This window comes from Polypterus senegalus, chromosome 17 (assembly GCF_016835505.1).
Source record: "Polypterus senegalus isolate Bchr_013 chromosome 17, ASM1683550v1, whole genome shotgun sequence".
Taxonomy (NCBI): Eukaryota; Metazoa; Chordata; class Cladistia; order Polypteriformes; family Polypteridae; genus Polypterus; species Polypterus senegalus.
In genome coordinates, this window is record NC_053170.1 from 36,129,618 (window position 1) to 36,141,976 (window position 12,359).

A 12,359-nucleotide genomic window follows, 5' to 3' on the forward strand; every position below is an offset into this window, starting at 1 on the left:
TCTAATGTGAGCCACGTAATGTGCAATCCGCAGATAAGAGGCAGATGTTGTACTGAAGCATCCCACTGCGTTTTGGTTGTGATGAGTGGTCCTGTACACAGACCACTTAAACCATCATTGGACATATGCTAAACAAATGATACAACAAAACCCAATTAAACAGTGGTGTATTTAATAGCTGAAGAGGAAAAATAAGACCCTTTGTCACTGAAAATATATTTGATAATTAGATAAAAATATTTACAGTACAGTTTATAGTAGGCACTTGCAATCACAGAACAGTGAAGGTTTCATTTGCATTGCATTTTAAACAAGTCTTTGGTCCTGGGGAACATTAAAATCACACAGGTAGAAATTAACCGATGTACATATATTGCCCAGTAATAAAAGGTGCATCAACAAAAATTCCATTCTTTTTCTCCCTGACATACAGCATTGAAAGTAAAATAAAGCAAAGCACTCCTCAGTTGCAGGCAGCCATTTTTTTTTTTTTTTTTTTTTTTTTTTAATTCCATTTTGTGCTTTGATACTCATTCCCCAACCTGCAGAATGCTAGCTCAACCCACCGCAGTTTTCAGTTACAAGGCAGCCATGTCTGATAAGAGTTGGTGCATGGTGGCAAGAGAGGCTGGACGTGGGCAATGTAATAATTGTTGAAATTAATGTCTCTGACGTAGGGTGCAGGCTGGTAGTAACAGGTCACATTAGTCACAGTGGGGATAACGTTCTGCTCTGCCAAGACTCTCAAAGCCAACATAGCAATAAGATTCAGAGTTTGTCTCCTCTCGTGACCCATTAGACACACTGTGCTCTCATTGACCACGCTGTGCAGGGTCACTAGGCAGTCATATCGCTTGTGTTCCATCCCCACAAAGTGATTCTGCAAGTAGGCCTCAAGTTTCCGTTGCTGCTCTGCAATGTCCGAAAAGTCTATGAAGAAGCGCGAGCACATGTACCTCTGGAGAGACTTCATCTCTGCCTCTGAACTGGGCCGAAAGCCTCTGACCAACAGGTTACAGTACTTAAGAAGCCCCCCACCGCGGATTTCCTCAGGGCTGCGAGTCGCAATGATTCTTTTGCGTAAATGGTCTAGAGCTTCTTCAAAGTCTCCATACATACTCTCCCCCAGAACAGTGGGATGAAAGTTTTCAGACATGGGGGTCTCTGAACATTTGTCAAACAACAAAAGGGAGTCCAAGGTTATCTGAAAAGAGTCTACGCTGAACTCAAACTGCCGCCGTAGCGAGTCCACAAACTTCAGCTCCACATTCTTGCCAGTGTTATTTGAAAGGGAGATGAGGCTCCATCGATCGGTCTCATTGCATACTTTTACTAACTTTTGCACATAGGCCTCTTTTAGGGTCAGGGGAGTGATGCGGTCTTTGTTAACACCTGGAGGAAGAAAATCCAGCAGACAGTCCAGCACCACATCCTTGACCAGGCGGAAAACCTTATCAGTCTGCAGCTCTAAGCCAAAGATCAAGTCCAAGTCCTTGTACCCAAGGCCGCTGTCGTGATGAAGGACATGGCTGGCTGCAGACCCATTCAGCTTCACGTCACGGACATGGATCCCTTTCTGCTCCAGACGATTTCGAACAACCTACAAGTGGAGGGGAAAAAAAAAAATCCATTAGCGTTTTAGTAAAATGACATATCTGCTCACACTAGACGTTAACTTTTGTAGAACCTCAGGGAACAATCCATTTTTAATGGGGGTGCAGACTATAGTAAAAGCAGAAAGGCGGTTGGGACACAAGCAGCGTCTTGTACTCCTAGTCCATTCACAATGCAGAGATTGCATGGGCTTCTCCAGGCTTCCTCCCAAATCTAACAGACATGCATGTTAAGTTGCCATTGTGGAGTGTGCCCTACAAGACCCTTTCTACCATTGCTTTCTGCCTTTCACACAAGTTTACTGGATGTGCTTCAGGGGAACATGCCCTAAAAATGAACAGATAGAATCCTAAGTTTTCTCCTCAAATCCAGGATATCACTAAAGGCTAAGCTTTAGTTAAAGGGACAGGCTTATTTGTGCACCATTTTAACATGCTCATAGAACACAAATGAAAACCTTCAAGCAGCACATTGACAATTTCAAGCTGAAATTGTCATTCAGTAGACTTAACAAACTCATTTCTCCTGAGGGATTTGATGACATTTCGCCCCATCCATTTTTCCTACTGCCCTGAAAAGTGCCCCAGCTGCAGAAAAACAATCCCACAACAGGATGCTACCACCTCCATGCTTTCCTGTAGCTACTGCATGGTGTATTCTTTGGACAATGAGCTGGATTGACTTTCCACCAGGACAACCGAGGTGCACATTTGGCGTTGAGGTCAACAACTTGGATTTTGGTCTCATCTGCCCATAACACTTTTTCCCCCCACTTGATCTCCGAACCTTCAAGGTGCATTTTAGCAAAGCTCAATCAAGAGCTGATGTGGCCTTTATTTTTTTGTCAATTCCCACTTGAAAATAAATTTCAGATTTGGCCTGATACAATGAGGAGCAGCCAGATCAACATGACACACACTTTAGATTAGAAGCAGACACTTGGCCTGAACAGCTATTAGAGGACTCCCACAAGTTTTCAATGCATCTCCAGCTCACAGCCACTAAGGTTTGTAACATTCAGCTCCAGTCCCTTGTCTAGGGGTGACCCAAATGTTCTCACTTGGTTACCCTCACATACCAAGGAAATGCCAAACAGACATTAAATCAGGAAAAATCCACACCTCAAGGCAAGAATCAAACCCAGGACTCCAGTGCCATGTGTTAACAATGGCAACTACAATGCCATTATAGTGGCATACAAGAAAAAAAAAAAACAGCTGATACGATTTGGCAGGGCACATGATCCATTGTGTACATGCTACAATGTTAATGAAAGCTTTTGGCCAGTTGAACTTTCAGGTGCCAATAATCTTACATGCCATGGCCTTTTCACCACTGCTGCTTGACAGACTACATAAGCAAAGATCAGACCACCGACTTTAGAATGTTTGTCATTGCAGTAAGTGCCAATAGCAAAGTCATAAAGTATAACCAAGACAGTTAGACATATGCCCAATATACTGCTAAACTTGATCACGTTTTCTGTGGTGCTAGTTAGAGGTCCTCTATACTTTAATGGGTTTCCTGTTTTTCACCTTGTACCTGAAGATGCCAGAATAAATTCTCAACACTGGAATCCTGAATTGGGCAAAACAGATAGTGACAAGGGTTACTGCAGCTTGCCAATAATACTTTGAACCTAAACATGGACATTAAAAGGAAGATTTAACATGTTCTGACCTGCCCTGTAGTCATTTACAGTTTGTGCTTCGTTTCAAAGACAGATTTACAGAAAAAGCATACAAGTGTGCAGAGACCATCATCAGCTACCTGTGGTGTGGACTTTCAGAGCTGATTGCCCATGTAATTTGGCATGAAAACTTGAGTCAGCAGTAAGGACAGGTGAAGGACTTGATCCATTCCGCCCAATTATTATATACATTGATCAGTTTTGATGCTATTCATCTTGGAACGATGGACACCAAAATCTGGACTTGGGAACCTGGGACATCATATTCACCAGGACAACAGGACAAGCCATATTCTAGATAAAGAAACCTAAACTCAAAGCCATCTGCTCACTCAAAAGTACAAAATCTAGACCATAACAGACTGAGTGAATTAAAGCAACAGCGCTGCATCTCATAACATGACCTAAACATGTACTTTCAGGAAAGATTATAGCCTCCTGTAAAATTTGAAATTAAAAAAGGAACTTCAGCACTAATCCAGCTCCTCTGCTTTCAATACGTTTCTCCAAAATTGCACAAACCAGCATATGGCGTGCAGCCAGAGAGGCCACAGACACAGACAGTAGCACAGACTACAGACAGCAGTCCTGGCAAGTCCTCAAGAGAAGGATAAATCAAGTTGAGCTTTATAACAAAATAAAGTAACCAGATGTATGTTAAAAACTGAAACAAAGATTCAGTTTGTCAGAGCACTTTTAAGTGTTGATGCCTGCAAGGCAGACTCCAGATTCTCACAGCATTTAAAATGAGGATGACTAGACTTTTCTCATGATTAAGACAAAAACAAAAATCAAGCAGCATTTGTCAAGTGTAGATACTGTGGAATTTTTACTATAGCAAACATGCTAAGGCTTTAAGCAAAAAAAAAAAAGCTAAAAATTGTTCCCACATTGATAATGAACAATCAATCCACCAGCCTAATGAGTCCCAGAAGTGACTCGGCACACATGTGCACACCTCATGCCCTCCATGATATCCACCTCAAACCAGCTCACCATATTCAGGCCCAAATCTGCCAGTCGCTAACCTAGGATATACAACAAATAAGATGTTACCAGGACAAAAAGGGAAACTGACCAAATGAAAGCTTGATATTAAGGTTAAGGAGAGGTTAAACGTAAATTAAAACCGAAGCCCTTGGAGACAGGAGAAGGACCAGCCATGACACAAAGGTGTAAGTAGCAAGACGTACATTAGCCTACTTTGGCAGCTCTGGCCTAAATCAGGATAATCTGTTTAAGTGCTGGCAGAATCACCTATAGCTACAACAAGACCTCAGCCCCTCACCAGGGTTATGGAGATGGAGTTACCTGAAGAAAACTAGATGAATGATGCACACTTCCAGAGCAAAATGAGAAAACAGTAGAAGATCTGAAATGTGATCTCAAACTTTAATACACCCAATCAAAAGCAGAGCCCGTACCCAAATGCTATGTTGTCTAATTCCACTACAAACAAATCCAAGGCGCACACAAATTGAACAGACTTGCCATATGTTCAGTAAACTGACGTGAGGGAGTAAGAAATGGATCTCCAGCAGGGCAAATCCCAACACCCCATTCCAAAAACACAGCAGCACTTCAGCACCACCAGAGCTCCTTCCTCCCTAAATGAAGCTATAAACCTTCACACCAGGCAAGGCATGCAAGCAGGTGAGTATTGGCATGGGAGGACTGATGGTGGTCTCGTGTTTGAAGTTCTTTTGGTTTTAAGACCACACATGAAGAGAAAGGGTAGTCTATCTGAAGGTTTCATGGAAAATTACATTTGGACAGGACAGCATAAACATGCAATAAAGAAATGGGCCCAGGCTGCAAAACTTAAGATGGAAAGAAGAGAACAGTGACTAGTGGATTTTTTTTACTTTAAATATTTTTTTTAAAGGAACAAAGACAAAATTAAATACAATTTGGACTCTAAAAGTAGACCTTTCCCCAATGGCTTCCTTCAAAACATCCACAAACCTCCTTAATCCAACTCAGGGGCTAGAGATTAGATCAGACCTCAAAGCAGAAACCAGCTATAGACAGTGCACCAGTATTGTGCCCACATGGCGCTCATTTATAACCGCCAATTAACACATGCAAGTCTTCAAAATCTTAGCAAAACCACTCTAAAAACAGAAAGGTAGAGGAGCCACACTAATCAGCATACAAGACACCAGAATGTAAAACAAATAAGTGCGGCAGACATGAGGTAGAGTCTACAGGACAACACAGCAGAAGTGTGGTTAGAAGAGGCGGCCGCCGCCTTCCAGCATTGTTAGCCGCTGCAAGCAAGTCAAGCTAACTGGTTTACAGTTTCTCCAGTCATTACGAACACTGATGTTCTAGTACTTCAAGAACCTTTGCAATCAAAGCTGAACTTTAAACAAACAATGATTCACATGCAGTTAAAGGGAAGTGGGAAAACTGAATATGCCTAATCAGAGACAATCGTGGCCATAACTGAAAGTAAAAACAGATAGAGAAGCTGCTCACTGGATTTCCCCAGACAATTAGACCATTAAAACTTTGTGTCCCTCAAGATCAGCACTATGTACAACAGCAGGCAAACACATGTTAAGTGCATTATGTTCAGCAGCAGTTCTGAGGCCAATCATCAAGGTTAAGCTCAGCACCACCTGGTGCCAAGGCTTAAAGCAGTCAAGAGGTGATTCAGGCACAGTTAGAGATGCCACACTGCCCTCCATGCCTAGGCTTGGAAGCAGAGGTGCAGTCTACAGGCTAAAGACCTTGCTGTGGAAGGCAAAGCTGGAGGTTTGCAGTCCACAGACACTTGCAATCTTATTTGTTTCATTTACCCAATAAAAGTTAAGGTAGGGTGTTTACCATGGAGGGGGGAAAAAAATCGACAAACACAAATTTGCCCAATGGTGAGTCAGGACAAATCAGGAAGAAACAAGTCCAGAACTATTCACAGTAACTGGTCCATGTAGGTACAGATAAGAAGCACAGCACTATAAGTAAAGTAAGCAGGCTGAAAACGGCAAACTTAAACGGAAATCAGAATTTAGTGACGCAGTTCTCCATTTATAGCCAACATTTATGAACTATAAATAAAGCTATATGGATGCGAGGTATATGGATATGGCATATTGCGTTATCAAAATTTCTCATGCATGTTCTTAAATAATTATGGTAATTAGCACGGCTGTCTCAACCCGAGTCCTGGATGAAGACCTTGACAAGACACTATACAGCATCAACAGGTTTTCATGTTAGCATAAATTTCCTCCAAATGTGAATTCCCAATCCAAAGATGTGCGGGCTAACCAGTAAGAGTGAATGGGGTTGTGTGCAAGTGTGCCCTTTGATAGACTGGTGCACCATTAGGGGCTTGTTCTAGCCTTGCAAATCATGCTTCTGGGGTAAGGAGTGGCATGGTATGCCAAGACCCTGAACTTAATAGGTGGAGTTATTGGGTTGGGGGGAGGTGGGGGCTTGATGGGTGCCAAGGGAAAGGAGAAAGCAGAATGGTACAAATATCTCGGTTCCAACTCTGATTTCAAAACTTGGGGTATTCCTCAAAACAGACAATCCACAGATCAGCGAATAGAGATTTGAAGCATTGGTGCAAGAATTTGGCAGAACAAGATGTGTTTTAGATAGGTATTCTTTGAAATCAGCAGTCTAAAAAAAATACATAAACAGCTATTAAAAATAGGACAAAAAAAGGTAAATATGCATTTTTAAAAAAGGTTGCTTTTCCAGCTCAAGTTCAGTAAGGTCAGTCTGCCAACCCTGGACAGAACTCAAGTAGAGTGGGCCCATTTATAACACTTTAATATACTGTACTTTTCTGGCATTACAATTATGGTTATAATATAAATCAAAAATAAAGCTGTACAATATTATGAGCATGCTGTGTCACAATAACTAAAAAACAAATCCAATGGCAAGCATTAAATATAATGCTAAGCCTTCATTACAACTTGACACACCTGATGAATGCGCAATGCCAGAATATGGTGCACTGCTTCAGTTTTGTAACCTTGTACCTGTATACTTTATTGCACATCCACACTAATCTTCTCCATGTCCACTCCAAGACTACTACCAAGAATTTTTAGAAAACAAACAAACAAAAAAAAAAATTATCTAGTGGACTATAAGATACCCCTGTGCCTTTCCACAGTGAATGGATTCATAAAACTAAACTGGCTCAATACAAAAGGAGTGACATTTGACCCAAGGTTTATTTTCTGCCTAGCATTACTTGCTGCTGGGTGAGGCTCCCTACACTCAAAAAAGCAGATTCAGAAAACTAATAAAACACATTTAGGATTTTAAAAAGGTGTTACAGTAGTCTTTTCTAAAGCATCTCATGGTGGTCTTACAATTGGATCACATCCTGAAGCTGACAAGATCGGACTTCAAGCAACCATACACACAGCACAAATTGGTATGTTGAGCAGGCTCCCTTAACTAAGGAAACATAAGTATTCATTATATGTACTTAACAATTGTACAATATAAGTAACAGGCCGCTTGAGTCATTTGAGGTCACACAGTGAATGCGAGTTGAGGGGAGATGGGCTACACAATCACATTACTTTATCGCCCCCAGTCCCCTTATAGGGCATTGAAAGACTTATGAAAAAAAATCTTTCTATTGCCTTCAACTGGAAAGGCAGTTTCATAATATATGAAAGAAAAAATATGCATTAGTGCCCCCTTAGGACACATTTAAGTTAATGCTCAAGACCACACACCAGAGAAACTGCATGTGTTTGTTTACTTTCTACCACTCGGCAAGCAAGAGGAACCCATGTGGAGGCTCTAAATTAGTAACTCGCAGCTGGGATAGACTTACTCGTGAAGGAAGCTTCTGGGCTGCTCAGCTTTAAACGCAAATTTACAGAGGTCCTGGTTAATATTAAAATTTAAATCATTCCGGTAAAGGAAAGAATACTGAATCTCTGAAAACTGAAAGCATGGGAGGAAAGCCCAGGTGAGGGAGGACACCAACAGCCTTGTCCTAAATTAGTAATGCAGTACATCAAAAGTGGAAAAAGCACATTTATGGGGTAGAAGCTAGGCTGAAAAATCACTAGCTTATATAAAAGTGGCTTAATTGCAATAACATATAGCTGAACACAAAGACTAAGAGATAAAGATGGAAAGCAGTCAACAACTGGTGTAAAGGGTGAATACACAAGTCCACTCTGTTCTCAGACAACTGATACAATACTAGAAAACAAGTACAATAAATGGATGGATTTCATACTATCTCAAACTACTTAAGAAAAAGTGGACATTTAAACTGAGTAAATAGTAACAGTTTTACTCATCTAGGACGCAGGTTGTTTAAGTTTAAAAAATGATCCACATAATCCAGAACTCAATTAAAGGGTCACAGGCATACAGAAATAAGGCATATGCAATCTGCATGCCTCCTACCAAATTTCCATGTCAAAAATCTAAGTAACACCATCTACAAAATCAAGCAAGTTAGCCCCATTGGTCAAAGGGCATGCTACAAACGAATGAGAGTTGCCTTAATATAATTTGACTTCTCAGGCACTTTCTCACATGCCAGAGTGTACAGGGCAGTCCATTCAAAGCGAACAAAAACTGTACAAAGGGGGCGTGGTTTAACCAATAATGTGCCTACTATATTTGACCGAAATCGTTACCCCAACCCGTTCTTTTTTTGTATTGTATTGTGGGGGGTTAATTCCCAACGATGAAAAGTATTTGCGTCCCCTTGAACGACTGAATGTCTGTAGTATAGAAACACGAAAATCGGCCAAACCGAGAAAAACGGGGAATCGGTTATGGAGGAAGTGGGGACTCGAGTATCAACACCCTTAATCAACAGATTACTTTCAAGGTTAACTTCTTTTTTTTTTTTAAATATACAATTCAAACCAGTCTCAATACCGTATTCGCAAAATTTAACATAAGAACATTTTGGTTTATCGTATTGGACAAATACGTTTAAAAAGCAAATGTTTGGCGATTGTAATCAAACTTTAATTAAATAGATTAATGCTAGTATGGCAAAGAAGCCCGTAAACGAAGTATTACAAACTTAAAAAAAAACCCTATTGCCATAGTGCCAATACTCTCGTGCGCCAACCAGATCGGATTCCGAGGCTTATAGAGGATCAGTAGATTTTATCCGATCGCATGTGACGCAGTGTCGCTTTCCTCAACTTGATGGCAACTGCAAGCAAACCAGACCACTGAAGGCATATGTGTCGCTTTAGTCCAGTTAAATCGGAGCCCAACAGCTGTGCAGTGTTGTCCAAGGAACCCTATACTTACCTGTACAATCTGTCGAGGCTGCACGGACAAAGTGGGGAAGTTACCCCTTCCATGAATTGGGATCGTCTCCCCAAGAATCGTGTCGAGACGCTGCACCTGCTCCCAGGATAACACGCTGAAACGCCGGCTCTGCTCCGACCCATTCCCGGAGGACATGGCGAGAATACGCTGCGATGGTGTCCAGTCAGCTGTTGACGAGGGAAAACACGATAATTGATGGACATAAAAAAGAAATTGACTTATTGAATCCGGCCGGACAAATTGCTCACAAAATCTCAGCAAGCCGCTCAGAAAAAAAACAGATGCAGTTAACTGTCAATCCAAGATTTTAACACAAGAAAGTTAGTCAGCAAGGTAGACAGCACCGATCTTTAAGCGGAATCTGAATAAAGTAGATACAAAGTTTTCCTCGGCAGTCCTAATACCGCTGTGTTACTTTAGGAACTACAATAAGCCGCTCGCGCACAGACCGCAATTGCTTTTATTCCTGGATTCATTAACGCAAACCCGATCTGCCAGTTCGCCGATTGGCTGCCAGTCAGAGCTCATGAATTAACTATTAGACGTTTCTATACCAACACAGATGGATTCATGTAGCCACGCCCATACTAATCTGCGTCAATGAAATTCGTACTGTGATTGGCTGTCTTATGTTTCTCTGGTAAGATAACAAGCTGCAGTCATCAGGGATTTCCTGAAGGTTATTGTCTGGAGAGAATTGGTAACGTATTTATGCACGATGTATATTTAATACCAAAATATGAAAAGAAAAAAAAAAAACTTCCCTGTCAACTATTTAAATGTGCAAACTTTGAGAAACGTCTTTCAAATCCTAACTATCCCATTCAAGTAAAGTCCATCCTTTAGAAAACCTCGTTGGTGGTGCGGTGGTTTGGGTGTAAGTCCGGAGCCAGTCTTAAACAGGTGGCCAGTCTATCATAGGGCACTTTTAAGTACCCGCTTTCAGTCTCTTATATGGAGCCAATATAAATATGCAGTAAATATTGCTGTACAACAGCAAGAATAAAAAATAACAACCAAAGGTTAACAAAGACATGCAGATTGCGTAAATTGGCTTTGCTAAATTGGCCCTAGTATGTCTGAGTGTGTGTTCATCCTGTGAATGACTGGCACCCCATCCAGGGCTTGTTACTACCTTGCACCCAAAACTTGGTTTGGGAAATGGATGGATGGATGGTTAACATTTCAAATAGTTAATTGTACTTGTCTGCGGTGGGCTGCCGTCATGCCTGGGATTTGTTTCCTGCCTTGTACCCTGTGTTGGCTGGGACTGGCTCCAGCAGACCCCCGTGACCCTGTAGTTAGGATATAGCGGGTTGGATAATGGATGGATGGATAATTGCACTTGTTAAACATCAAAATTAAAGGCAATAAAACAAGATCAATAATTTAGCAGTAATTTAAGAACCTCTGCCAGTTTTAAGGATTTGTGGTCTTTAACAATCAGCTTTGTCATATATCCTAATAAAAGGGGTAAAATAACAGTTTAGTGTATTTTCTATAATAACATTGGAATCCAAAACAGAGAGGCGTATTTATTCACTCCATTAAATTATTTCTGAGTTGCAAGGGCCAGGTTTTATCACAGCAATTTTAAATATAAAACAAGAAACGATCATGGACAGAGCATCACATAGGTAAACTGAAATATGCACTCACGCTGTCATACTGGGATAATTTACAGATAATACTAATCTGACATAAGGTGAGAATTCAGACCCAGAAATCTAGAACTGGGTAGCAGCAGCACTAAACACTGTGCCTTCATGCCATGCCCATTTGTGTCTAAAGTATAAAAAGCATATTTAATACACAAAAAGCGTAATGGCATTGCCAACATCTGCATTTTCATAAAAGAAAATTCTATATTTCAATGTGAAACAAATTACATATCCAGATACTTCTGCAATCCAACCTGTCATTTTGCTTCAAAAAGTCAAAGAGATTGGACATGACAAAAACAGATGCTGCAGGCTTTCAGGTTGTGAATTACAAAACACACCATGACTGTCTACAGATTTGCTATCAAAACTACATTTAACTTACTGTGGTAACTCCACATTACCAACAGCATCGATAGGAAAAATATACACATATATACATTTGGAATTAGGCTGACTTAACACATCTTATAATAAATATACTGTAGGTTTTAACATACAGTACAATACACTCTCAATGCACATCACCAATGGCTTGTAATCCTTTACTGTTGCCTCCTTCCTTCTGAAGAACCTCGCTAATCTATAATTATTCAATCTTTAGAAGAGTTACGTTTTAAATGGCTGTGTAAATCATGTTATTTGTTTAATATGGCTAGCAAGGTGCAGAGTTTATGAATTTTATTGTGGTTAATTAACAGTACAAACAATAATTCACTTCTGTACATCAGTCTTCAAAGCAGACAATGCAATACTTTCTGTTTCATAATGTCAAGGCTTCCTGTCATCACAGTCAAAGCCAAATATGGTTAGAAATGCATTTTGGTTCTCAGTGTCTGGCACAAATACATAATTGAGATTTGTATTGTTGTGAAAAAGGTGTGGAGTACATGACATAACTGAGAAATACAACATTTATTAATAGGACAGCAGTCCTCTTTATATAACATACCACTCTCTTAATCCAGTTCAGCATTATGGGAGCTGCTGCCAATTCCAGTAGTATCAGCCACAAGGCAGCAGCCAACACTACATGGGATGCCAGTGTATCAGAGAACTTTATACACAGCACTCTGAAAAACCAGCCAACTGTTCTTATT

At 40.6% G+C, this 12,359-nt stretch overlaps 1 protein-coding gene across 1 annotated transcript; it reads right to left on the reverse strand.

Moving 5' to 3' along the window:
- Positions 1 to 200: 200 nt before the first annotated feature.
- Positions 201 to 10,052, reverse strand: LOC120517427 (terminal nucleotidyltransferase 5A-like). Its single transcript, XM_039739754.1, has 2 exons — positions 9,578 to 10,052; positions 201 to 1,600 (listed from the first exon to the last, which is right to left on the reverse strand). The coding sequence occupies exons 1-2, from the start codon at positions 9,731 to 9,733 to the stop codon at positions 575 to 577; spliced, it is 1,182 nt and encodes a 393-aa protein (XP_039595688.1). The 5' UTR covers positions 9,734 to 10,052; the 3' UTR covers positions 201 to 574.
- Between the last annotated feature and the right edge of the window lie 2,307 nt (positions 10,053 to 12,359).

What these genes read in the sequence shown, in the direction of transcription:
- LOC120517427 (XM_039739754.1), bottom strand. Translation starts at nt 9,733, where the DNA reads ATGTCCTCCGGGAATGGGTCGGAGCAGAGCCGGCGTTTCAGCGTGTTA. An exon ending in AGCCTCGACAGATTGTACAG is followed by an intron (nt 1,601 to 9,577) that starts GTAAGTATAGGG and finishes CTCCACTTGTAG; the next exon opens with GTTGTTCGAAATCGTCTGGA.